The sequence below is a fragment of the Eucyclogobius newberryi genome, unplaced genomic scaffold, assembly GCF_026437365.1.
Source record: "Eucyclogobius newberryi isolate DKJ021-1_F unplaced genomic scaffold, fEucNew1.0.hap1 SCAF_3, whole genome shotgun sequence".
NCBI lineage: Eukaryota > Metazoa > Chordata > Actinopteri > Gobiiformes > Gobiidae > Eucyclogobius > Eucyclogobius newberryi.
Window position 1 is genome coordinate 9,730,599 of NW_027315945.1, and position 28,000 is coordinate 9,758,598.

General features: G+C 39.8%; 1 protein-coding gene across 4 annotated transcripts; it reads left to right on the forward strand.

The window, feature by feature from the left end:
* On the forward strand, positions 1-27,995 carry LOC140373487 (soluble guanylate cyclase 88E-like). 4 transcript variants are annotated; one of them, XM_072460007.1, is made up of 16 exons: positions 1-158; positions 589-721; positions 975-1,149; positions 1,958-2,049; positions 2,937-3,194; positions 6,859-7,003; positions 7,393-7,527; positions 8,059-8,179; positions 10,115-10,244; positions 11,476-11,622; positions 16,784-16,930; positions 18,626-18,782; positions 22,207-22,316; positions 22,643-22,732; positions 23,941-24,059; positions 27,239-27,995. In XM_072460007.1, exons 1-16 carry the CDS (start codon positions 31-33, stop codon positions 27,609-27,611), a joined length of 2,460 nt encoding a protein of 819 aa, XP_072316108.1. In that variant the 5' UTR covers positions 1-30; the 3' UTR covers positions 27,612-27,995. The 4 variants fall into 4 exon arrangements, with proteins under 4 accessions (XP_072316108.1, XP_072316109.1, XP_072316110.1 ...); XM_072460008.1 differs by having other exon boundaries at positions 27,290-27,995; XM_072460009.1 differs by having other exon boundaries at positions 27,293-27,995.
* Positions 27,996-28,000: the final 5 nt, after the last annotated feature.

Consider the following 28,000-nt stretch of genomic DNA (forward strand, 5'->3'; position numbering starts at 1 on the left):
TTGGCATCAGCGTGGGCGACCGCTCTGAACATGTACGGCCTGTATCTGGAAGCAGTGAACGATTACATCAATGAGTCCTATGGAGAGGACGTGTGGAGGCTAATCGAGAACCGGGCCGAGATCCCCCACCTCAAGTTTGTACGGCACCAGATGTACAAGTAAGAAGCCCGATCTCACCGCTGTGTGTCGCTGTGGGAAAGAACTGAAGCTGTTTGATCAATGCATGGTGATAGGTGATGATGATTTCGTTTTTAATAGAAAAGAGTTGTTGGAAGAGAGCCAAAGCATTTTTTCTCACCTGCTTCTAGGCAACCCACATTCACAAATACTTTTAGCACATTTAATTGCATTGTATTGCAAAGAGACACCTCCTGCCATATGGCCTCGTCAGTATCAGAGAATCATAATCTTTATTAATGACCAAGCAAACTATTTGGAGGAATTTGCTTTTGGCACAGTGTTGAAAAGTAAGCTCACATCAACTGTGTCATTACAGACAATACATTAAAGGCAAACAACTGCACAACAACAGGGTATATTTAGTCCAGAGCTTGATTGTTTGATGCCAAAGGTTTTGATTCTTATCAGTGATAACCTGATCCTGCGGTTGGCAAAGGCAGCAGGAGAGGTTCTGGGGAAAACACATGATGAGCTCATGTACGCCTTTGGAGTCTACATGGTCAAGAGGATCGGCAACTACGGATATGAGCGCATTCTCAAGGTGAACTCACTGATGAAACACCAGATACATCTGAATGGATGTCATTTTCGTACTGAAAAGCATGAGGAGGGGGAAAATAATAATAATTATATATCAGAACAGCAATGTAGTAACGAGATGGATGGATGCTGTATTCCGGGTTGAATATATACTTCATCTGAATTCAAATTAGATCTCATTCGATTCAGGACTTGCAGTACATGCATTTGCAGTACCCCCAGTACTTCTTCACTTATCCATATGAAATTTGCAGGTGCTGGGGAGGAACGTGCGAGATTTTATCAACGAGCTGGACAACCTGCACGAGTACTTCCGCTTCTCCTTCCCCAAAGTGCAGCCGCCCAGCTTCTGTGTGGAGGAGGAGTGTGAAACGAGCCTCACGCTGCACTACAGGAGCACTCGCAAGGGCTTCACACAGTTCGTCAAAGGTACCATCAACCCCTGGTATAAACTCTTGCTTCAAAGCTGGGAGGTCTAGATGCTGGACTGTGGCTGCCCGTTCTTACTGAGTCTGGATGGGTTTCAGTCCTCGGAGCTCCTGACCATGAGAAGGCTTGAGATGTAGAGAAGGATCTTTCACACTGCTCCCGACAGCTCAAAGATGAAACATTGAATATTTAAAACAGTAATTATAGCAAGGGTGTGACAATGCTTCCATTGTAAGTATTGATACCAGCAGTTCTAATTTATGGTAAGATACTGCTCAAAAAGAATCATTACTTCTAGATAATTGCCAATTGACTTTGGTCATGAAGCTGCATCATAATCTTGACACTGGACATAAATTTGACAAAAAATAGGTCAAGAAACTGTAAAAGTACGTTCTTATTAGCCAGTAACACTCATGCCATTACATTCAGTGTTCAGTTTCAATGTTTTGGACAACTTTTGAATGATACTGTAGTTGTTGAGAATAATCAGCAGTGTTGTAGCTTTATTTCATTTTAATAGAATAATGTTGCATGTGTATATCATTTATGTTTGGAATCGAATAGCAAGTGAAAAAATTGGTAACTCATTGCCGAATTATAGCAAGCAGTTGTTTGAGATATCTTGAATATCTTTTGTGTCTTTATGGCTTGAACGGTAAATGTTTATATTATGCGTGAATGTGTGATGGCTGGTCTGAAACCAAACTTGCTTTCCTGAGACATGGAGACTCATAAGAGAAAACATGAATATTCTTCTATTCATGTTTTCACTTTGTATAAATGCTAATCAGAATATCTCCCCTAGGTCAGCTGTCTCAAGTAGGCCGACAGTTCTACAACACAGATATAGAAGTAGAGATCTTATCCAAAGAGGAGACAGAGAAGATGACCTATGTGGTATGTATTTCCTCTTTTGGATTGAAGGTTAAACTCTTAACCTAGATTGAGTTTTGACTACCAATATTTATGTTTTTTTCCCCTTCTTTATTTTCTATAGATAAGATATTCCTTTATTGTCCACACAAGGGGAAATTTTGGTGTTACAACGCAAGTAGATTCAGGGGGAAAGGACAGATAACTCATAGGAAGTTTAAAAAAAAAAAACACTCTTAGTAGAAGAACTCTTATTAGCAAAACTCCTTTCATATCTTAATAGGGAATGGAGGGGAAAAAATAAAATAAATAAATAAACAAATAAAATAAAATAAAAAGATAAAGACAAAAATATAATAATAAAATAAAGTAAATAATAATAAAGTAAAGTAAAAATAGCTAGCATAAGACTAAATAATACTAATACTAATGGTAAGTAAACACTCTTATTTACATCAGTTATATGCACATAAATATGGCCTTAATTGCTTGTGAGTATGACAGTAATTGCACATGACTGTATTGCACATGGTTAAGTCAGTATTGCACATGAATATGACTGTATTGCACATGGTTAAGTCAGTATTGCACATTAATATGACTGTATTTCACATGGTTAAGTCAGTATTGCACATGAATATGACTGTATTGCACATGGTTAAGTCAGTATTGCACATGAATATGACTGTATTTCACATGGTTAAGTCAGTATTGCACATGTATATGACTGTATTGCACATGGTTAAGTCAGTATTGCACATGAATATGACGGTATTGCGCATGATTAAGTCAGTCAAGTATTTTACGTGTTCAGGGCTAACAGTGTTTGTTATACAGTCTGACAGCAGCGGGAAGGAAAGGGATTATTATTATAATTTGAGTCGCCTTTTTGACCTGATCTGTGTTTCCAGGTGTATAAGATGAACTTTGACAATGCTGCCTTCAAACACCGGATGCCTCAACAGAAGACGGCGCCCAGCTACGAGAAGCTGCCCATGAAGAGGGGCATCTTCTTTGACATGTTCCCCTTCAGCGTGATCTTTAGGAGGGACATGACAATGTACCGCATCGGGGACGGTCTCAAGGAGGTTTTCTCCGACCTGCAGGGCAAGAAGGTCAACGAGGAGTTCTCCCTGGTCAGACCCATGCTCGAGTTCAGCTGGGACAATGTGAGTTCTGTTTCTTTTCTATGGGAGATGCTGCTGCTGTTTAATATGTGTCATTATTGTGCAAATGTTACACAGCAGAAACAGAAACAACATTCTAGAATTATTATAGTCAGGTCAGAATTCTCAGGTAGAATAAACAAATTGCAGTCACATTTGTTGACCTGGTTTATGGCTCATATCACCGTAATTACACATGAAACAAAAACTGGTACAAAGTTCAACATTGTTTCTGTCAGCATTGATAAACTACAGTGACATAATTTGTTCACAATAGCGTCAGAAATTGTGCTATTACCCAACACCAAAGGCATGATTGTGGTCAGTTGTAAGGACATTAACACATGAGATCAATATGACAAGTTCGTGGAGCCAATTCCAAACAAATAATGATAATATTTGTGAATTTTCATTTTGAATATTTCGTTCATAACTGTAAATCTCTCATAGGCTTTTGCCCACCGTCTGAGATTATGACATCACCAAATTCTAGAACGTGAACCTATTGAATCTGAGAATCTGCCACCTTCTTGTCCCAGACAGATGTTAATGCTTTGCCTAACCCTAGAATGTCCCACATTATGGCAGTAATTTACCTAATTCCATGGATTGAGCATGTGACCCCACCAGACCAAGTTACAGGTCAGGGGTCTAATGTATATGCGTGACTTATAGAAAGACAGCTTGAGGTGGAAATGTGCAGTCCGGTCCACAACTGTGCAACAACAACAAAAAGAAACTACACTGTTAAAGATTTCATAAATGAGACCCCAAGTGTCCCTGCTCACTGTAATAATGCATGTTTTTCAAGGTATAATATACATACCTTGAAAAACATGCATTATTACAGTATATATGTATGTATTTGATATGAACTTAGCAACTTATTGGTATAAACCAATGTTTACACCAGGGCTAAACCAAGTTTAAAACAGGTCTAAAGCAGGTCTAAAGCAGGACTAAAACAGGACTAAAGCAGGATTAAAGCAGGAATAAACCAGGTCTAAACCAGGTCTAAAGCAGGTCTAAACCAGGACTAAAGCAGGTCTAAAGCAGGACTAAACCAGGTCTAAAGCAGGACTAAACAGGACTAAACCAGGACTAAACCAGGTTTAAAGCAGGTTTAAAGCTGGTCTAAAGTAGGACTAAAACAGGTCTAAAGCAGGACTAAAGCAGGACTAAAACAGGACTAAAGCAGGACTCAACCAGGTTTAAAGCAGGTCTAAAGAAGTTCTAAAGCAGTACTTAAGTAGGTCTAAAACAGGTCTAAAGCAGGACTAAACCAGGACTAAACCAGGTCTAAACCAGGTCTAAAGCAGGTCTAGAGCAGGTCTAAAGCAGGACTAAAGCAGGACTAAAGCAGGTCTAAAGCAGGACTAAAGCAGGTCTAAAGCAGGTCTAAAGCAGGTCTAGAGCAGGTCTAAAGCAGGTCTAGAGCAGGTCTAAATCAGGACTAAACAGGACTAAACCAGGACTAAACCAGGTTCAAAGCAGGTCTAAAGCAGGACTAAACAGGACTAAACCAGGACTAAACCAGGTTTAAAGCAGGTTTAAAGCTGGTCTAAAGTAGGACTAAAACAGGTCTAAAGCAGGACTAGATTAAAGTGGGACTAAACCAGGTCTAAAGCAGGACTAAAGCAGGACTAAAACAGGACTAAAGCAGGACTCAACCAGGTTTAAAGCAGGTCTAAAGCAGGTCTAAAGCAGTACTTAAGCAGGTCTAAAACAGGTCTAAAGCAGGACTAAACCAGGACTAAACCAGGTCTAAACCAGGTCTAAAGCAGTACTAAAGCAGGTCTAAAGCAGGTCTAAAGCTGTACTAAAACAGGTCTAAAGCAAGATTAAAGCAGGACTAAAGCAGGACTAAAGCAGGTCTAAAGCAGGTCTAAAGCAGGTCTAGAGCAGGTCTAAAGCAGGTCTAAAGCAGGTCTAGAGCAGGTCTAGAGCAGGACTAAAGCTGTACTAAAACAGGTCTAAAGCAAGATTAAAGCAGGACTAAAGCAGGACTAAAGCAGGACTAAAGCAGGTCTAAAGCAGGTCTAAAGCAGGTCTAGAGCAGGTCTAAAGCAGGTCTAAAGCTGTACTAAAACAGGTCTAAAGCAAGATTAAAGCAGGACTAAAGCAGGACTAAAGCAGGTCTAAAGCTGTACTAAAACAGGACTAAAGCAGGACTAAAGCAGGACTAAAGCAGGTCTAAAGCAGGTCTAAAGCAGGTCTAGAGCAGGTCTAAAGCAGGTCTAGAGCAGGTCTAGAGCAGGTCTAAAGCAGGACTAAAGCAGGACTAAAGCAGGACTAAAGCAGGACTAAAGCCGGACTAAAGCAGGTCTAAAGCAGGTCTAAAGCAGGTCTAAAGCAGGTCTAGAGCAGGTCTAAAGCAGGACTAAAGCAGGACTAAAACAGGTCTAAAACAGGTCTAAAACAGAACTAAAACAGGAGCAGAGCAGGTCTAAACCAGGACTAAAACAGGTCTAAAACACGATCAGAGCAGGTCTAAAGCTGAACTAAAACATGAGCAGAACAGGACTAAAGCAGGACTAAAGCAAGACTAAAGCAGGACTAAAACAGGACTAAAACAGGAGCAGAGCAGGACTATTATAATTATTACAATCTGACACATATTCACAGAGAAATGAGCTTATGAATTTAGACGCGCCTAAACCACAGAAGTGCACATGTCCCGGGACGAGACCGCGGTACATCTTTAATAACCCAACACGTGGGACAACCCACACATCACACACGTACCGTAGACTCGCGCAGGTCTTTCAATCAATCCTTACGCATGTTATATTTACACCAAATCATCAATGAAGCTGTCAGCATCACACGTTCGTGCTTTGAAAGAGCAGTGTTTAAGATGAACCGGGGCTCTCAGGTCACGGCGGAGCTGTCACAAAGTAGCGCAGAGCGCCGCGGTAGTGACGCACCGCGGTAGTGACGCACCGCGGTAGTGACGCACCGCGGTAGTGACGCACCGCGGTAGTGACGCATTAAGAAAATAAAATAATATATTTTGAATTATGGGGGGACCCCCTGGGATTTCCGCCTATGAATGTGTTTATTGTACATATATATGTATAAAATACAACACAAACAAGCATCTCAGAATGCTTTTCTTCATGGTCTTGGTTTTCAACTGTATGTTGTGTATGGCAAAGGGCGTTTAAATCGAGAGGGGTTTAAATCTCACGTTGAACAAGTGGCCAGAGGATAAAGTCTAAAGAATAAAGTCTGGCGGTAGTGTAACTCTTTGATACCAGCCGCCATAAAACACCATAGAAGAAGAAGAAGAGCAAGTGGCCAGTGTGCATCATTACATGAAAGCCATGAAACTGAAGACACAGTCTGATGAGAGAAGCTGCCATGGGCTTTGAGAGATTAACATGCGGGCCGGTCCAAATTGTCTCATGGTCCGGATGTGGCCCGCGGTCCGCCTTTCGGAGACCATTGCTATACTGGGTTGTGGTCCAATACTGGGCCATCCTTGATGTTTTTGATGTTTATCAAGCATTTTCGCATTGATGTCGACTTGCTTTTTGGATCGTAGTCAGAAGTTACATGTTTAATATCATTTCATATTATTACCTACTATTACCATATATATTGTGCTGTAAAGTTGCCTGTATACCTGTCAAATAATGGTCAATTTCCTCTTGTGTGCTTCTAGATCTACACTCATCTAAACAATGTGTTCGAGCTGGTGTCCAAAGCCGTAGTGGAGAGCAAACAGAAGGTGAACATACCCAAGCTGAGTAAAGAGGAGCCAGAGGAGAAGGAGGAGTCTGAGAAGCCCAAGAGGGAGGAGGAAAGAGGTACGGGACACTGATGATACATTGTATGGATTAAGAGCAAGATCAATATGCTAATGCTAGTTGTGATAGCAAGAAAACATGAACTTCAATATAATTTTACCCAAATGTTCAATAAAACATGACACTGTAGATTTTCTGTTGATTTGTTTCTTCTAGTTTTGATAATTTCTAGTGCTCTGTTGTGTATTTACCTTTATGTCTGTCTTTTTATTGAACTATTTATTATTTTTATTGACAATTTATTTGACAACCGGAAAATAATAATAACACACAAAAAGGATATTGCAGGAAAGGAGTGCAGCAGTGCGGACACCCACTTCCTCTTAGTACTGGTTGAATATGAAATTGCATCAAATGAAAGTAAACATTTGTCTGTTTGTCCTTTTTAGAGTCCAAAGCGGTTGAGGAGATGAAAGGCACAGATCAGGAGTACAGCTCTGACAGGAGTGCTCTGACACAGCACAACAGTTCTGCAAACTCTGGAGGAGAGGACATCGAGCTGCTGGCCTTCCAGACAGTCACCGGTCAGACACGTTTCCTCTGTGACCTTTAATACCCCTTTACCACATATTATGCAAAATTACATCATTGTTCCCTCATCAAAAGCTTAACTTGAGTTGTATTTAACTCCATCCATGCTTGTTTGATGATTCCTGTTTGGTAAATACTCCCCTTTAAGGTTCAGCTCTGAAATATTCTGTGCTGTTTTTATGTCCATAAATCATCACTAGACTCATTATGAGCATTTCTTTCTTCCATCAAATCATGTTCATTACAACTGCGTGCTTACATTAGCATGTTGGGAGACAGCTAGCTTTTGTTTATTTCACCATGGTAATTCCCTCTGCTGCCAGCAGATTGAGTGCTAACACCAATCCTGATAAGGGAATGCCTAACATATGGGCATTTGGTAAAAGGTGAGGTGGAGCAAGTTGAGCAAGTTTAAAGGCAAACAACAACACAAACTGCATAATATGTGCGTCCTTTAATTACAGTTAAACCACATAAAATACATTACTATAATATTTTATTTGTTCCATATTTTGCATGATTAGGCAAGTGCAGTGAGACCATCTTCGAGGACATGCGGGAGCCTCCAAAGAAGCCACTGCATCTGAAGGGACAGATGAAGTATGTTCCCCCGTGGGACTCCCTCATCTTCTTGGGGACACCTATGTAAGGACATACACAGTTTATTATGCTTTAGCATAACAAATTTAGCATTTCGTTGACGTAGAAATGTGTGGTACGGTCCAAAACCGTAACCTCTGAACTTTATGTGTCAAGGCTTTCAGAGACAAGGTAGAAGACAATCTTTGCTTAGAAAGATTTGAACAAGTTTGAAACGTCAAAGATGGCCTCACATTCTCTGCTGGGAATGAGGAGAATGACGGTCTGGTGGAATCTTTTCTCAAAAAACATTTTATTGAAGTCCTGGCCAGATCTCGCATCGGTTCCTCAATTTAGATTGTAGAGAGGGTGCACAGGGTCAGCCAAGAAAGAAGAGATGCAGAATCTACGAGAGCCCTGATTATGAGGGTTGTGAACCACAGAGAACAGGAAACACAGGCTGCAAGAAGCAAAGAAGAGATCCACTATGGTGAGAAGACCTTCTTCACCCTGGACCCAGCAACGGGTTTTGTCACATTTGTGAGAAGCTCAAAAGAAGACGACTGCAACATGGTTTTGCTTTCCTTGCCACTTTGTTGGTGACATACGAGTAAGTAAGTGCTTCTCAAGAAAATACAAAACATGGAGGAATGAGAAAGAACAGCAAGAGGGGGTCAGCTTTTCCAGCATGGGGGTGTGTGGACTCAAGTAGTTGATATTTTATGAGACATTTAGTTTTCTATAATTATACTAAATTAAAGATAACTCCTATATAGCCTATTTAAGTATCTTAGATATACTTAGTTTAAATGTTTTTGATATTTTGATATCAACTGCAGGAGGCCTGACCTCTGACCTCACAGGAAATAACAAAGAAAAATGCTCTTCCCCAAACAAAGATATTATGAGAGAGAGATTCTTTTTAAATTATCATTAGCCTGGAAACTTAAAAAACAACTAGACACAAGCAAATACAGTCTTTATTTGAATAGTTTTACAAAAACTTCTGAAGATAAAGAAGAAGGAATTAATCATTTCTGGACACTCTCTTATCACGACAGGGGCAAAATATTGAGCTGAAATAACAGGGTGCAATCAAGAGATTAGAGGACAAGTCTCTGGAAGGTGATGGGTTCAGCTCAGAGTGGTATAACGCTTTAAAAGACACACTTACTCCTCTGCTTTCAACAACCTTTAACAGGACACTGAAATTCCTCAGAGTTGGAAAGAAGCCATCATATCTCTAATACTTAAAGAAGATAATGGTTGACTTGATTGTGCCTTATATATAGACTAATCTCAATCCTAAATGTGGAATATCGTATATACACCTCAATTATGTCCAGAAGAATGGAATAAATACTCCCTAATTTGATTCACAATGATCAAAAAGGATTTATTAACAAACGATAACCCCAGGACAACATAAGACAATCTTTACACGTGATGAATCATAAACAAAGTCAACAAAACAATGCTGTATAATTAGTTTGGATGCTGAGAAAGATCTTTTGATCCCATTAGTCTTGTTTATTTAAATAGCTGAACAAATTTCAAATAGACAACTTAATAATAGAAAATATTGGGGTTCTTTCTGATTGTCCAACAATTAAAATGAACCATCACTTGACAGACACACTGACTCTGAAAAGAGGAGTGAGGCAGGGCTGTGCTTGGTCCCCCTCTTGTTCACTTCGTACTTGGAAAATTAGACCCCTATAAATGGGGTCTCGGAACAAACTATCCTGGACAAACTTTCCGTAATTTGTAATTTGTGCTTTCAGTTTATTCCACGGGGTTGCTGTGGGGTGATTTTTTCCAAATAATTGGCAATGTGGTCAGTTCTAACCTTGCATGACACCCACCTATGAATGCTGTTGTTGTGCCCTTGGGCATGACACTTCCTCACCCCTAGTGTCTGCGTACACTGGTTTATGAAAGTGGGTGTACCATTTACCTTATATGAAAGCATCACTTTTCCCCCATTATGTTTTGTTCTAGTATTGAGACGGTGGAGGACATGATAAAAATGGGCGTTTATGTGAACGACTTGAATCTGCACGACTCCAGCAGGGAGCTTATTCTGGCCGGAACACAGCAGTCGGCCGAACTGCAGCTGGCTCTCGATCAGGTAAACACACCTAGGGCAAGGGGTCAAGCTAAGAAACGTGTAAAACTCCATTGCATCACATTATCCAGACTGTTTAAAGTATGAATAGGCACCTTAGACTTGGTATTTCACATTTTATAACTTCAAGACATGCAAATGCACAGGGGTAAACTTAAACATTTTCGAATAGAGAGAAAACAGGCTAAAAGCTTTCAGGAACAACGCCATCTGCTGGATATTGTGATGCAGGGAGGCTAAATACAGTAGCTTCAAACATAAACATAGGTTGTTAGCAAGGTGTATGGACTTTAAAAACACAGGGGAGCACCTCATGTTGTTTTCAGTTCTTCATAGTTGTAAGCATCACATTCATTAATCAAAATCAATTAAAATAAGATATGTGACCCTTATGTGTCAAGGCTTTCAGAGTGACCATCTGCTAAAACTGTGACATGACATCTGTTATCTTTTTGAAGTAGAAATGATGACGTGATTATTACTTACCAGGGAATTAACTGACGAAAATTTATTTGAAAAGGTGTTTAAAACTACCGATATGTTGAACGGATCCAGCCCATTACACACCATTCTGCCTTAAATAACAGAGTTAGATGTCTGCAGCATAAACATGGCACCAGTGTAAGCTCTATATAAAATAGGGCATCCAGGCGAGGCCAAGGTAAAAGTAGCTTTTTCAGCAGAGCAGCAGAGATTAGGAGGATTAGCGTCGCCATTCACCCACTGCTCAGGCTAAATCCCAGTGTAGCTGTAAATGTCTGTATCCCATTTCCCTCAGGATGTGAGTGTGATAGAAAAGTCACAAAAAGTGCACACAAGTAAAAGTAGTTGTACTGGTACTTAAAAAGGATATAACAAACTATTGATACCAAATATTAGTTTTACTAATTGATTATTATAAGTAGTAATAGGACCTAAAGTTTCATTTATGTTTAATTAATGATGTGATCAGACAAAAAATCTCCACGGAATACATGATAAAAATTGTGCGTTAACGTCGGGTGTACACTCAATGCGAGACGAGTTTGGCACATTCTTTGATTGAGTTTTTGACATTTTAGAAACATACATGTTTGACCTGGAGTCAGATTATGTCAAATAATCACTTTGTACAGAGCAGTGGGCGAAGTTAATGATGAGGGAACACTGATATAACAAGGTTGAAAGCTCATTAAAGTTGATTTGACTTAATATGTCTCCCTTAATCATTGCTCTCGACCTCCACCTTATTCAGGAGCAGCAAAAGTACGCCCAGCTGCAGGAAATCATCAAGAAGCTGGACGAAGAGAAGAAGAGGGGCGACTCCCTGCTGTACGCCATGATCCCTAAAGCTGTGGCCGACCGCCTGAGGAAGGGCATCACAGCGCTGGAGACATGCCAGGTACGGCCCCTCTACACGGGCACGAGGGAGATCGACTCTGCTAATGTAAGAGGGCTCAGAGGCTCAGCACGACACTCAAGTCTATGATCACAGAGGAGAGAGCACCCCTGGCCCATGAGCTGCCCTTCACCTCCATCATGTCCACGGAAAGGACTTTGGTCTGCCCCGAAAAGAACAGTTCAACACAGACTCAATATCTTTACACAATCTCGGGAACGTCAGTGTTTTTCTCTGACATGAAGATAATTTGTTATTGTTTTTCTGTTCAAGGTAGATTAGTATCCATTAAAATAACAAGGAATCACATAAATTGGACCCACATTTTGGACAAACATGAAACTCCCTGTTCATGGAGGGGATGGATTCATTTGAAAGTCAACAAAAGTTCTTCTTTTTCTCCCATTTCAGTGATACCAAAACCAGGTTGTGATTGCAATAAACCATCTGACATTTGACCCGTCACTTCGATTAACAACAAATTATTACCAAAGCAATGAATAACAGACTGGCATCGATTTTACACATTATTATTCATCATTATCAGACTGGGTTTATTCCTAATGGTTCGCCATGGCAAACCAACCCTCAGCAGAAAAAGATACACAGACGATATAACCGGAATTATTATTGGAAAAAAAGTGTATTTGCTGACGATTTGATGTTATATCTGAACAATATGGAGACACTAGCCCAAGAGTAAAGTATATAATGAGTACATTTCCAAAATATTGAGGTTATAAAATAAATATGGGGAAAATTGAAATGCAATTAATCAAAAGCAAACCAGAATGTATACATTTTAAGATACAAAAGTTTTAACAAAGTAATAAAGATACAGTTTAAGGTTTAAGGTACATATGATTGTCCTACTTATTTGAACCAATATACATTTTTTAAAAAGTAATTAGATAAACAGGACAAGGGGTGTGATGATGGCCTTTGCAGCGAGAAGGAAAGCCAGCTCTGAGCAGAAAGTAGGGATCAAACAGTAAGAAGAAGTAGAATAAATCTGATAATGATGATGTGGCCTATTTTAAGGAGATAAACACAATCATTTCATTAAGTCCCCAAACAGGACGGCTGGTTAAACCTTCCCAATATGGAACTTTATCAAATCACAGCTCAGATGTTTTGTACAGACGGAATAATTGACTGTGTTAATGAAGATCCATGGCTCAATATTGAGAATCATCAACTGCAACATGTTCTGTAAGAAAAAAGTTAAGACTGACAATTTTGTGAACTTTAAATGTGTGGAAGAAATCAAAGCCGCTTTTATTTTGTGAAGTTTGTACTCCTACCCACAAGATTTGGAATAATCCTCCTAAAATTCATGGTACTCCTTTAAGGTGGGAAACGTAAATAGATTTTCAAAATAACCTTATCCCCTTCAATGAGCGTATTGCTAGATTTAAAATATGTAGGTATATGCAGTGAAATGATTGGATTAAAGAGCACTGTGACATTGAGAATGCAGTTCCAGCAAATATAAACATAATTTTAGAACAAGATATAAAGGGGAAACTATTTAAGTGCTCTTTATCAGTCTCTTATCACAGCCAAAAGTAATAATGATCTATTAAATAAAATATATGAAGGCTGGGATAAGGATTTGAAAAATACCAAAATTAAAGGTTGAAATCTGAGTCTTATTTTATCGTGGCGTGGACTGCCGATTTGTCCTGCCATGTATCAATCATAAAACGCACCTACTGCTCACCTGCAGCCGCGTGCGGCTCGTCCCCACGTTTCCCTGTGTCTAAGCGCATGGATCTATCATAATATAGTTCCCTCAGTGTACGGGACAAAATGAAACCGGAGAAAGACAGTTCGAGCTGACTCAGAAGTAGACGGAAATCTACGGGAGACGAGAGATGTGATGCGATCCATCGCGCTAATAAACAAACATGTGTGTTGTATCAGTCCGCACGGGGAGTGCGCATGTGCACTTCCGCCTGAGTTCTCAAATCGCCGAAAAATCGTCCATTGCGCCTTTAAAACCAAATAGAAAAAATGCTTAAGGCTCACATACACAGCTAATGAGATCCTACGATTTATCCAATACAAAGTAATGAGTTTATTATAGTAAGGTTTGACAACGCCTCTCCTCCTACTAGTCTTACGTGCTTCAGGGTTGACTCACTTGTCCTTTTGGTCGGACATCGAAAGATTACTCTCAAATGTTTGTAAGTATGTATATTTACACTAGATTCCTGATGTAATTTGACTGGTCTTGAGCATTGATATAGAGCAGTGGTCCCCAAATTACGGCCCGCGGGCCACATCCGGCCCGTTGGGCCTTTCAATCATTATTATTATTATTATTTATTTGTTTTGCCGTAGGCTTTATTAGACAGTAGATGGAATGAGAAAGAAAGAAAGGGGAATGATGAGAGAGAGAGGAGGACATGCAGCAAATGTCGGAGTCGGGATTCAAACTCATGATACTGTGGCTGGCCGTTCATTTTACCTTTCGCCTGTAATGCCCACATTTCCCCAAGAGATGGCCACTGTCTCCTCTAAGCTGCGCAGCTGCGCACTGCTCGCACATAGTGCACTGCTCGCACTTAGTGCGCGCACAAGAATATCTATGGCGCGCAGAAAATAAAATTCACCACAAACGGCCACCGGGGCCAATCAAGCAGGAAGCGCAAGTGTTTGACACACTGAAGAATACTCTTGTGGACAGTAGAAGACTCTTGTGGACAGTAGAAGACAGTAGATAATTAATCATTATTTAATGCATTTGGAAAACAATTTGTACATTGAGAATTGCATTTGTTGCTTTGTTACAAGTTGCAGGTCAAATCTTGCGTGTAATTTACAGTAATTCATTAGTTCACACAAACACACCATATTTTCCTGGCCCGGCCCCTCGGCCAAATTTTAGAACCCAATGTGGCCCTCGAGTCAAAAAGTTTGGGGACCACTGATATAGAGTATAAAATATAGAGCATTGATATAGAGTATCGAACATTTGTTTGTAAGGATTATTATTCCTTACAATCAAAGCCAGTGAGGCCAGATCCTCAAAAACCCTGTTATCGTACATAGAGCCCAAAATTATTGTATTTTAGACCAAATTGTTGTACAATACCAAAACATTCACAGTAAATCACTAACATGTTTGCAATATCAAAATTATAACAAAAGTTAGAGTTCCACATGCCCTAGAATGAGTATTTGTGCCTATTTACTTAAACATCTATAGTGCCAAAGGTTAAACAACATACTCCTAAATGACCCAACTCAGAGCCCAAGCTGTGAGAGAAGATAAAAGTGCTCAGCACCACCAGAGTCTGCCCTGTGCTCCTACCCTGTGCTCCTGCCCTGTAGCCATGCCCTGTGGTCCTGCCCTGTGCTTCTGCCCTGTGCTCCTGCCCTGTGCTTCTGCCCTGTGCTCCTGCCCTGTAGCCATGCCCTGTGGTCACGTCCTGTGGCCATGCCCTGTGCTTCTGCCCTGTGCTCCTGCCCTGTGCTTCTGCCCTGTGCTCCTGCCCTGTAGCCATGCCCTGTGGTCACGTCCTGTGGCCATGCCCTGTGCTTCTGCCCTGTGCTCCTGCCCTGTGCTTCTGCCCTGTGCTCCTGCCCTGTAGCCATGCCCTGTGGTCACGTCCTGTGGCCATGCCCTGTGCTTCTGCCCTGTGCTCCTGCCCTGTGCTCCTGCCCTGTGCTCCTGCCCTGCCCCTGAACAACAGCAACATCTAGCACTGAGCTCACACTATTTAACATATTTTTCCAACAGCATAGATGTTCATGGTCTGACAGCATGAAATAAATAAGTGTCTGGCATGAATGGCTCACACCGCTATGATGGCTTTAGCTTCTATATGTACAATATGAGATCTATCCTTCCTCTGTCACTCCTCTGTCCCTCCTCTGTCCCTCCTCTGCACCCCTGTGTCCCTCCTCTGTCCCTCTGCGTTTGCTTCTGTCCTGGTTCCCTTCACGCTTGTCTCCGCCCTCCAACTTTTTTAACTTAGACTCAAGTTTAAAAGCGCTGCTGACCACTCTTGGCGAAAAAGCATATCCCATATCCGTGTCGTGTTAAATGTGAAACATAAACGCAACAGTATGAGTCAGCACCACACAGAAAGCAGTTTGTGTGTGACCGTCATAGACCCGCAGTGGTAAAAGTGATCCACTGACTGAGAAGTAACAATAGTGCATTTTCTCCTTGGAATACCTCATTCACTGCAGTGAAGCACCAATTTTGCACTGTCCCACTTCAGACAGGTGACTGACCTTCCCAGCCTCTGCAGGAGAAGAGACAGGAGAGCACTCAGACCAGTGAGGCTCTGTGTTGTGCCATTTCTTCATAGAAGACAGTCATATAAATATATACTTATTATTGTTATTTCAGGCTACTATGTGGTTATATAGTTGCATTTTGTATTTTTATCTCCCAAGGGGGAGCACAAAAACATGTTTAAGAAGCACTTCTTAAAGTACATTTACAATGGTATACATTTGTACTTTACTCAAGTTCAAGAGGTTGAGCTGTACTTTTACCAGAATCAATTAATTGCACAGTATTTGTTGATGATGCTGCTCCATCTAATGCTGTTACTCCAATACATGAGAATAGGGCTGAAAAACATTGATCAAAATAAATATTATTTATTTTAAAATCCCATCCTGTTAAAGGCGGTATGGACGATTTTTTGGCGATTTGAGAACGCAGGTGGAAGTGCGCATGCGCACTCCCCCGTGCGGACTGATACAACACACACGTGCGTTTGTTTATTAGCACAACGGAGCGCATCGCATCGCTCGTCTCCCGTAGATTTCTGTCCACTTCTGCGTCAGCTCGAACTGTCTTTCTCCGTCTTCATTTTGCCCCATACACTGAGGGAACTATATTATGATAGATCCATGCGCTTAGGCACGCGGAAACGTGGGGACGAGCCTGACGCGGCTGCAGGTGAGCGGTAGGTGCGTTTTATGATTGATACGTGGCAGGACAAATGATTTATCCACGCCACGAGGAAATATGATAAAAAAATTGCTGAAAAAAATCGTCCATACCACCTTTAACTCCGCTCCCTGTGGAACAAAACACATAAACTTTTAAATGAGATCATTTTATGCCTTTTAATGATTTTAAAGCACTGGTTAAAGACTACCCTTACCCTTGCCCCTTCCTCTGCTCATACCCCAGGTGTTCCCGGACGTGACCATCCTGTTCAGCGACGTGGTGAAGTTCAATGAGATCTGCATCCACATCACGCCCATGCAGGTGGTGGACATGCTCAACGAGATCTACATCGTCTTCGACACCCTGAGCGAGAAACACAACGTCTACAAGGTCAGGCTCCAGCAAAGACATACAGCTATCTTGCCTTCCATAAAACACAAGGCAAACAGCACTATGCATATTTATGGGCCCACAAATACGGTAGCTGATAGCGTAAAATGACATATCTTATACTGTAAGACTCCCCCGAGACCCGGTAAGAACAGGAATAAAGCAAGCGGTAATGGAGCATGGGACGGATAAAATTGCTGCAATATAAAAATGACAAGAAAAATAATGCATTGTAAAAAGCCGGTATATAAAAAGGGTTATGTAAAAGATGGTTTTATGGGTTTAAAATATGCGCTAGGAAACTATATTCCTAGCAAAATGCCAGCAGATGCAAAGTACTTGTAGTGTTTAAAATGCAGATGTCGTGATATCTTCCAAGGTCGTAACATTACATTGTAGTTTATAGCTTCAAATGAGATTTACGTGGTAAGGTTAAACATTTTGGCAAAGATTGGGATGAATGTTCAGACTAAAAAGTGAAAACAGATGGTGGTAGCTGAGTTGCTGAAGACAAACAATAACATCTAAAGCATGCTGATTCAATTGTGTGCCTGCAGATTTTATTATTTGCCTAATACCAGTAACGTGCAGGGACTTTTATAGATGGGCAAGCAGACTTGGGGTGTTCAAGAATTAGTAGATAACACTATTCAAGCTCACTTCCACCGACCAATTAATTACACCAATTAGCGTTCTATGTTGTTAAATGACTGCCTGTATGTCTAACTAACGTCCAATCATTATACATGTGAACAGAGCCTTAGCTACAAACACAGACTTGTCTCTAAAATATAGTTTTTAAGTCAGTTTCTTGAAACACGGCGCTGCTGCTGCTTCACTTCTCCACTGTGCATGCTCAGTTAGGGCAAACATCCAAGATTCCCACACAGGTTTATTCAGCGCCGTTAGAAGTTATAGTTGTGACAAACTCTCATTTTTGATTTTACTGGGCAATCAATGCTTGCCTTGATTGCCCTGACCACACGCCACTGCCTAATACAAAGGTGTTTTGAAAGTTTGAATGCTCCTCTACCTTTAAACTTTAGTTGCATGAGTAAAGGCAGTACTACCAAAGGGTCTCATTCATAAAACGTGTGTACAAAAATGTTACATACGTGACTTTCTACATTAAGTTTGTGATCTCGAAAAAGACCTGAAAATACACAGTTCACTTCCAAAACTCTGAACTTTGCATGTGTGGGCCTTCAGATTGACACTTAAGTCAGCAATTTTGAGGAAGTTTGTGTTTTGTCTGTAGTAAGCACACTTTTAGTCAGAATTTATAAAGTTTTATAAATGAGACCCATCATTTACCTTGGTTGGACTAAATGGAAAGAAAATATTTAAAAAATCTACCACTGGCACAGTATTGAATTAAACTAATATTTGTTTCTAATTATACAAACATATCCCCACATTGACCCTGAATTTTGCTATATTCAAACGATTTCTGGTGTTACAAAGGCCACCTTGTTCTCTGTAAGAATGGAGGATTTAAAATAATATTTATTGTCCCAGTAGAGAAATTTGTCATCTGCATTTGACCCATCTCCAGATCTTGAGCTAGGTTAGTTAGGACTATTGTAGTTGGAGAATTGTGCATGTTTGGGAGAGACAGAAGTGCCCAGAGGAAACCCACAAGAAGAAACATGCCAAGCCCTTCTTTCTGGTATCTAAGCTCTTTTTGATGACTAGGTTGAGACAATTCGAGACGCGTACATGGTGGTGGCAGGCGTTCCCAATAAGACCACGTTCCACGCTCACCACATCTGCGACATGGCTCTGGATATGCTCAGCTCCATCGACCACCTCAAAGACCCCTCCACCGGGGACAACATCCAGATCCGAGTGGGTACGTACTCCCCCTGCCTTTTAAAAAAAACACACCCTTGCTTCTTCAGTAGTGTAGAGGCTAGTTTGTCCTGCTTCAGGGTTCTTCCGTAAAGTGCCATCCTAAACCCAGCTTTTGGGCATCAGCATCTGGCCCTATACCATAGCTGTTGACAGCTCCAAGGAATTCATCTTTGAAAAGCTCACTAGTGGAGAACAGAACCTGCAGTCTTTAACTTGATGATCCTTGATGTCGTGAAGATCCTGATTCTACAGCCCACCGGCCCCTGTTTGACATAGAGGGAATAGCCAACAATCATATGTGAAAAGTGCATCTTAATAGTGTTTCAAATGGAATTAATTTGCACAGATGTTGGATGTTCTATTCAATGCAGTTCCCCGTTGTTTCTCTAGTTCAGTTATTTACATGTTTCAGTGCTAAAGTGAAAAGTTTCATTTGTACTTTGTGATTGACTTCATGCAAGTTTTGACAAACCAAGCTCAACATTCTGTGCTTTCCTCTTGTCCAGTCTGGAAAGCATGGATCTTGATTGAAGTTACTCTGTCACAGGACCAGTCCACAGGAAACTGTAGCTTCATCTTTGAAGTTGTGTGGTGTGTTTGTGATGGGCCATACCTCCGATCCATCTTGGAGTCCATATTAGAAATTTTAGTTGGAAATGTAGCCCAGGTTCTCACAGCTCAGAAGTTGTAGAATGAGGCAGGTTTTTGACTGTTTGATACAGAGGCTAGTTTCTCTGCCAAAACAGCCACTACTGATTGAAGATGTACAGTCTTTAAGCACGGCTGTCTTCCAAAGCATCTAAAAATCCAGTCCAGTGAAATACCTTTGCCACAATAACACATGAAACTACACTAGACACGGTCAGAAATCATATGCCTCTGCACCTTCGATACAGTAGTGGCTGTTTTGGCAGGGCAAACTAGCCTCTACATTAAGTCAAAAATCTGCCTCATTCTATGAGAGGGCTTCTGAGCTGTGAGAACCTGGTGATAAAAGCAGAATATTTGTCCTTTAAAGACTCAGACAGACTTGAAGCGAACAGATTCTGAGAATACTTTAAATTCTTTTGTATTTCAAAGTGTTAGTAGTTTAGTTTACTTAATTTTGAGTTTATTTGAAGAGACAATGTACAGAGACATTAAAGTGCATATGGCAGGTTGGACGACACATTTCACTAAAACATATTACTTATATTTAAGATTAGAACCATACTGTAAACAAGGGCAAAAATCCCTATAAATTACACAGTAGTTATGATTTGAAAAACACTTTTTTATGATTTCAAATATGTTGAAAAACATATTTGAAAAATGTGAATGTGAATTGTTCATGCATTTTTGAATGTCGCTTTTTGATGACATAGACATTACTTTAAGAAATAAACTTTGATTTTTACATTATTATTTTTCTACAAACTGCAACTTGACTGATGTAAATCTATGATCATATTTACTACCAGTGCTATTCTAGCAAACAAAGTTATAATCAGAAAAAGAAAAAAAAACTGTTGTGAATTGATCACAACTTTACTCAATATTGTGGTTTTGGTCTAAGATTATAAAACACTGGCCAAATAATAGTTATCAGCCACATCAGTCTTGACTGAAGTATCCATATTGGACCATCCGTACATTTCAGTGCTTGGTCAGCTCCACTTCACTGCGTTCAAACTGACCAGCTTTAGATTCCTGATCCCTGTTCTCAGAGCGCTTTATCCACTGACATCGCCTGTAAGGTTAAAGTCTGTGATGTAATCCAGTTCTCCTCCAGGTGAGAGCGGAAATTATGAAACCTTTTCAACAGAGCGATAAAATATACAAGGCCAAAGTCATGGCTCATTTTTAGTGCGAGTTAAGCTCAGCAGTTTCAGTAAGAGGCGTTGGTTCTCATAAAAGAGACACTGATGGAGGCTTAGATGTCAGCATTTTGTTCAATGCCGAGAAAAGATAGGCTGTAATACAATAAAATGTGTTAAGGTTAAATGGACTGTGCCTGATTTTTTTTTCATGTAATAAAGTAACATCTGTTTTGCCCCATGTTGTAAAAGCATCTTAGGGTGAAAATGAGATGGCTGTGTGCTGTTTGCATCTAATGCTCGTATGGGAGTTAAAAGCTCAGAAATGTAAGAGCCAGTGGAGGGAAGCTAAAACAGGGGTGGTGTGTGAGAAGTCTAGCTGCTCTGAACTAGTTGGAGGCAAGAAATTAATTTATTGTCTTGGAGGAAATAGCAATAATTAAGACAGGAGAAGATGAGAGCGTTGCTGACTTTTTCCAGGTCGGTACGTGAGGACATGTTTGATTTTGCTGACTGTACGCAGGTGAAGGAAACAGGATTGAGTCACTTTTTAATGTGAACATTACGCACACTATGAAACACTACGAAATTATGTGTTTGCAATAACTTACTGATGCACTTCATGGCTTATTGTGTCAGTATAGTTATATTTTACGGTTTGTCTTAATGTATCATATCTTTTGCTTCTGGTTGAATGATAATTGATGAGCTGTACCTGTCCCTTAAAACATATCCTACCCTGTATGAGATATAAACTCAAAGAACATATATGGTACTTTTGTCTGCTCTATATTTAGCATCGTTTCACAAAATTGCTGGACGGAAATGAACAAATCATTGCAGACTGTTTTTGACACCGCCATCCCACTCAATTTCAGAACTGTATATTTGGGCCTCAAAACCCCAGCATAGATAGATACCTGTGGAACATACTTCTCACCAAAAAATATATGACACAAACTGCACCGCCGATATTATAACTGACATACGGAAAACGGAAAAAATCACACACAGACTTAACTTAGGAAAAGGACAAATTAGAAAAAAAATTTGGAATAAATGGGACTTTTATTTTGGACCTTGTGTGCCTTATTTTATTTTATCTTTTTTATCTTTTTGATTTTATTTATTTTATTTATTTTATTTATTTTATTTATTTTATTTATTTTATTTATTTTATTTATTTTATTTATTTTATTTATTTTATTTATTTTATTTATTTTATATGTATATTCATATTGATGTATATTATTTATTTTAAGTTACAATCTATAACTGTGGATCATTATATTTTGGACATCTGGAATTGCAATATATTGATTTAAAACGCGCTGATTTCCACCTGCTCCTTTATGGTGCCTCTCTGTAAACGTCATGACAACAAAGTGCTGCTCTGCCAGACCATGCCGACGAAACAGAGCAGTGGATTTTCCTTGTTTTTTGGCACCGCAACGCTGCTGAATCCTACTTATATCACAGAATGAGATAGAACAATAGAACAATAGAAAGACTTACAAAAACAGTTGCCCGGAGAATAAATACTACTCAAACATGCACGAATCACTCTAAATGCACGATATAGCTCCTTTTTAATATGCTGCTGCTGCTGGCTCTGCTGTGTCTCAGGGATCCACTCGGGGATGGTGGTGGCTGGTGTGGTGGGACTGAAGATGCCGCGCTACTGCCTGTTCGGAGACACGGTCAACACGGCCTCGCGGATGGAGAGCAACGGAGTGGTGACTACACTCCGCCGCACCATATGCAACCCCCGGCAACACACTGATCATTAGCATCAGAAGAATGAGACGTACTGCTTGTGCTTTTCGGTTAACGCTGCACGCGAACCACCTCATTTGTTTTCTATTACATACAATAATAGAAGTTTAATGTTTCGTTTAAAAAAAATCCAATCTCGGCTAATTAAAAAGAACACAATTTTCCCCAGATTCAATTTGTCCGCAGTGCAAACTCATGAAAGCCTTGGCCCTTTTGTGACGGATTTATAAACGTGGTGATTTGTGTGGGGTTTGATTACTGGCGTTTTGTGTTTGTTTGTGAACAGGGCATGCAGATTCACATTAGCCAGACCACCAAAGACCACCTGGAACACGAGCCGTACATTATCGAGGAGAGGGGGAAAATATTTGTCAAGGTGAGTGATGAACTCTCTCGGTTTATAGTTCTCAGTCCATAATGGGGTTGTTAATTGTGACTAGTCAACTGTAAAATTGTCTTATTTTGATCATCATAATCGTGATCTGGACTATTACAGACTCTAAAATACAAACAAAATACCTTTTTATACCAACGACAGCAGCATCATTAAATCAAAATGTCCAAAAAGATTACTCAATTTCAGATTTACACACTTTATTTGCAAATATTCTCTTTCTAGAAACCTTCAGTCACCATTTTTCAACCTTTATTTGGTTGATAATAAATGTGAAATGTCTTAATGTACAATAAAAATAAATGTTTTATTAAAATAATAGTATCTGACATGTCAACTACTTAAAGAATCATCCTTTAACAAGAAATGAACGATTTTAGTATCTCAAACCGAGGCGAGTGGGCCTTTTTAGTTTCACACCCTTTTGGATAATAAAGTTGGACTGCAGGTGGCGCTATTGTCTCACCTCCACCGTTGAGGACAGCTCCAAACCCTGCGTACATCTGCTGACAAAACATGTCCCAGCAAAATCTTGTGGCTCTCTGAAAAAGACATGTATGAACAAACAAACAAACAACATTCTAACCCTAAGAACCGAGAATAAACTTCAAAATGGCCTCACCAAAATCGAATGTAATTGGCCAATTTGTCCAACTGTCATTTGCTCTGCCGTAGTCTAATCTGACCTGTCAAAGTTTCATTTGCGCTGCCATTGTATAATTTAATCTAGGTTCTACTCTTCACTGTGTAAATTATTCAGGTAACTAACCGTTCCAAAATCTCCAAAAAGTAATTACGGTAACTGAAAATGAGCTCATTACCACCACTTTGTGCCAGTAGGGCTGTAATCGACCCGGAAATGTTCTGTGCATCCGTTTGTCGTCATGGCGCTGGCAAAAGCCGCCAAACCTATAAAGTATCTCTATGTTTTGACCGTGCATCTGTACCAGAATGCCAATGACAAGTCTCCAAGATTACAGGAGGTCACACAATCACAAATATTTCAAAATAAAATTACCGTTAAACTGTGTATTTATCTGCAAAAAAGACCTAATAAACGCTCATTTCATTCCCAAAATCTCAAGATAACTCGCCACACGCCGTCTCCTTCGTGCTGAGAATAGAAAATCCTTTAAAACCCCTCGACTAAACAACTAAATTGATGAAGGAGGTTTGATTTTCCGTAACAGGGCAAAGGCTACATGAAGACGTACTGGCTGAAGGGGAAGAAGGACCTGTCGTTTAAGACGCCTGCCGAGCTCCGCTACAGCAGCGAGCAGAAGGACTCGGAGGACATTAGCTCCATTGGGTGAGTACGCCGGCCTACAGTACACGCCCCTTTAGCTAACGACCAACACGGGCGCTGCAGTGGCCTCGCGACGCCTCCTGCTGGTGAATATACTGCAGTGTTTATTATTCCCACAGCAGTAACAGATCGTTTATTACGAGATATCAGTCAGTTTAAGGTACTTCAAGAATTTTTGTTTTGTTAAGTATGTATTTTTTTTCTTCTTCTTTTTCATTTAAAGTAGAGAAGAGGTTCGAGGCACTTACATTTAATCAATGATTAACATTTTTAAGTTGATTCATAGTGCAAGGGGTGTGGTTACATTATATTTGAAGGAAGGTAAAAACAGAAGAATCTAGATTTTAGAGGTCGACTCATAAGCAAATAAGTATTTTTATTTGTCGACTTGTCAAACTGATCATTTTGATTATTATAGATTGTTTTTTTCTTTCAGACTTTTTAAATACATTATCATCAAAATAAAGATTGAAATATGGTGACTGAAGGCTTCTAGACAAAGAATATTGACAAATAAAGTATATTTTTGATTAAATTCAGGAGTGTTTATTCATTTTTTATGTTTTAATTCAATTACTGTCTCTTTTATATAAAGGCATTTTTGAATGTGTTTTAGAGTCTCATGTCCAGATAACGATTACAATTATCAAAATATACTGCAGCTATGATTATTTGTTTATTGTCAACAGCCCTTGATTTAAAAATATGTAAATAAACCCAAATACATCTATATGTTTTGTTAAAAAACAGTTTTAAACTTTACTATCTGTACTTTATTGTGTATTACTGGACTAGGGATGCCAACATTTGGTTAGCTGTTGATTATTCAAGTCACAATATATCGTAAAAACTAAAAAATGAAAACTGTGATATTGGAAGCAAAATTTAGTAATTTGAATTAAATCTATAGTTTGAAAATGCATCTAAATGCAAAAAACCTTTTTTATCCGGCTGTTTTTGTCATTCAGAAAAGTGTGATTGATTAAACCATATCGCAAACCTGAGGAATAGTTAGAAATATTGTACTAAAAGAAACAACAACATTTGACTGCAAGATCGTTCATCACATGTTTTGCGATTGCATCATAACCATTACAAAAATATTCTGACCACAGGCTGTACACAGTATGATTCCTCTAAATGATCCAAACTCATCTATGAAACACGCCACACCAGCAGCTGATGTGGCCAACGCGCTGCATCGACTTAAAGCTGTCGTCAGGCTGGAGCATCTTGGATTAAATGTTAGCTGTCAACAACAGGCCGCGTTGGAGAGGCACACTCCACACTGTCAGCACCGCTCTGACAATGGTTTGCACTGCCAACACGTCCATCCCATCAAAAAGAGGGCCCTCGGATGCCCTCAAGTCTCATCCCATTTAGACAACACTGTTTGTTTCTGAAGGCTGACAGGTCATGTCCACGTCCTGATGAGTGCGCTGTTAACGGAGCCAAGGAGAGAAGTAGTGCTAACAAGGCTCAGTCCACAAATCACCAAATGAATTGCTCTTGTAAGGTTGTGGAGAGTGGAAATGATGATAATACAAATATTAAATAACAGCTAATAAATTTCCATTTGCAAGTTTGCAAACCAACACAAAAACCTAATTTCAGGATTACAAAATCCACTATTGTGTCTTCAGAATTAAAAGCATTTGATGGTTGGTTGCATTGCTGTTTAAAATGATTTTTAGAAAATACTATCATAACATAATAATAATAATATATGGCTTTAGTAGTGTACATTTAATCAGCATCAGTAAATTCTGATAATACTTCAAGATTTAAAGGCATACTTTGTTTTGATTAAGTCTAATTTCCTTCCTCATAGTTTCAAGCTGAACTCTACATTATAATTTTTACATTTTGCAAAATGTAGCCTATAAAAGCTCCTTTAGTGTCAAAAATCACCGTCTGGTAACTGAATACTGAATGCGTTTTTACAACAAGAATTCGTCTCGATTGAAATACGAGGAAAACGGACTGCAAGGATCAATCATCTGATCATTACTAGTCGACTGCTGACAAAAAAATCATAGTTGTATTTTGATAATCATTCTCAGGACTATAAAGCTATCCCAGCATGCACCACGACACGCCACACTGACACTGATGGCGGCGGGGGTTATTGCATTGAAACTAACAGCGCCTGCCACAATTATCAAAGTGAATCAGAGTTTCGGAGATTGTGGATTATTTTCGGGCTCTGGGATGGACATAATTATTATCAAGGGCAGAAGAAAGAAAGTTTTACTGGACTGAAACAGCTCCAGATCGACAAGAGGAGTGGATTCTTCTAAACAGACGGTAGTGATGGGTCAAGGCGCTCAGTAGTATAGTTAAACCAATGAGTTTTGGGTGTTCATTAAATTGTATAGTGTACATTAGTGTATTAATGTCCCGTCATGTGCAAAAACTTCACATTAGTCAAAGTGCAACATGTTTTCACTATTTTATTTTAATTATAAATGTACACAGTTTTTTAAGTGTATTCTCACCGACATCTCAATCACAATTTTGATGATATTAGAAGGTGGAAAATGAATAAGGTTTTGATGATTTAGGGTGCAATATACTCAATCTAAACTGTTCAAAAGCACACTTGTGACAGGTGATAGTTGCCATGGTTTAATCAGATTTTTTTTAAAGATATATATATTTTTTATAACGTTTCATGACAAAGATAAACTCCAAAAGGGAAATTTCAGGCCCATTACCGCTGTTTCTTCCCTGCCGTAATGGCAGCTTCAACAGAAATATTCACTTGGGTTCAGGAGCTTTATACAGACTCAAACACAAAACCAAAAGACCTTTTTTATTTAAGACAAAAAAAGATTCTGAGACATTATTCGAATCTAAATGTCAAACAATTTCTCTTTTTCCTCAACTAGAAGCCTTCAGACACCCTAGTTCGCTCTTTATTTGTGTGATAATATATTTTAAAAGTCTCAATGTACACTAGAAATAATAGTTTGACTGGTCGACTAAACTACAAACATAAGGGGATTATGTTTGAAGATAAGCTATGTTTGCACAATACAGTATGTAGCGACTGTTAGATTCAATGTCTCTATATTCACAAAAAATAACCATCTAAAAGTAATATAGACCTAAATGTAATCACTTTCAGCTGCCAAGTTTAGAAGTAGTGGACTGAAATCATTATTGTGTCATCATGTTAGCTCTTCCAGCACCAATGCCAAGCACATGGCCTCTAACGTTCACATCACCAGCAGTGAGGAGCAAGCAGAAGAAGGCAAGCCCAGCCCCAGCGACCTGCCCCTGGACACGCTCTCACCACCAGAGGCCGCCAACGAGCAGCGCACCATGTCAGCCGAGCCCCCCGAGAAGGAGAAGGTAGCCAAAAAGACTAAAAACAACCAGGGGGCCAAGCCGGAAGCGCCCCAGGTTAACGCAGCGGCCGAGACGACGCCCCCTGCAGACGCCATGGAGATTCCCGGGCCATTACTCAACAACAAGAGGAATAGCTTCAGAGGGTACGCCAAGCTGCCCACAAACCTCCCCATGCGTAGTGCTTCCTGTGTTATTCTGTGAGCCATGCGACGAGGCAGGGTGACGAGGCTTTTGACCACAGAGTGACACCCACATCGCATGGGCAAGGCAGGGTGCGAACAATGTCCCCATACTCATTCAAGTCACATTTCAAAACAAGTCAACTGTTTATGACAATGTATAGGTGTCCAAGTTTGTTAAAGCTGTAGAAGGGAATTGTGTTGTATAAGACTAAGGCTATAGGGCTGAAGGAGTTAGGAAAAATATTGAATTGCAATTTGTCTGTGAAGCAATGCGATTACGATCTGATTTACGATGTTTTGATTGTAGGATTCGGTTTAAACAAACTAAGTGTTAAAGGATCTCATGCATTTCAGGGCATGTTTTTAGTGCTCTAAACAGCAAGATAAGCAGACTGGATAATTATTAGT

What these genes read in the sequence shown, in the direction of transcription:
- LOC140373487 (XM_072460007.1), top strand. Translation starts at nt 31, where the DNA reads ATGTACGGCCTGTATCTGGAAGCAGTGAACGATTACATCAATGAGTCC. An exon ending in GATATGAGCGCATTCTCAAG is followed by an intron (nt 722 to 974) that starts GTGAACTCACTG and finishes TGAAATTTGCAG; the next exon opens with GTGCTGGGGAGGAACGTGCG. An exon ending in TGCAGCTGGCTCTCGATCAG is followed by an intron (nt 10,245 to 11,475) that starts GTAAACACACCT and finishes CACCTTATTCAG; the next exon opens with GAGCAGCAAAAGTACGCCCA.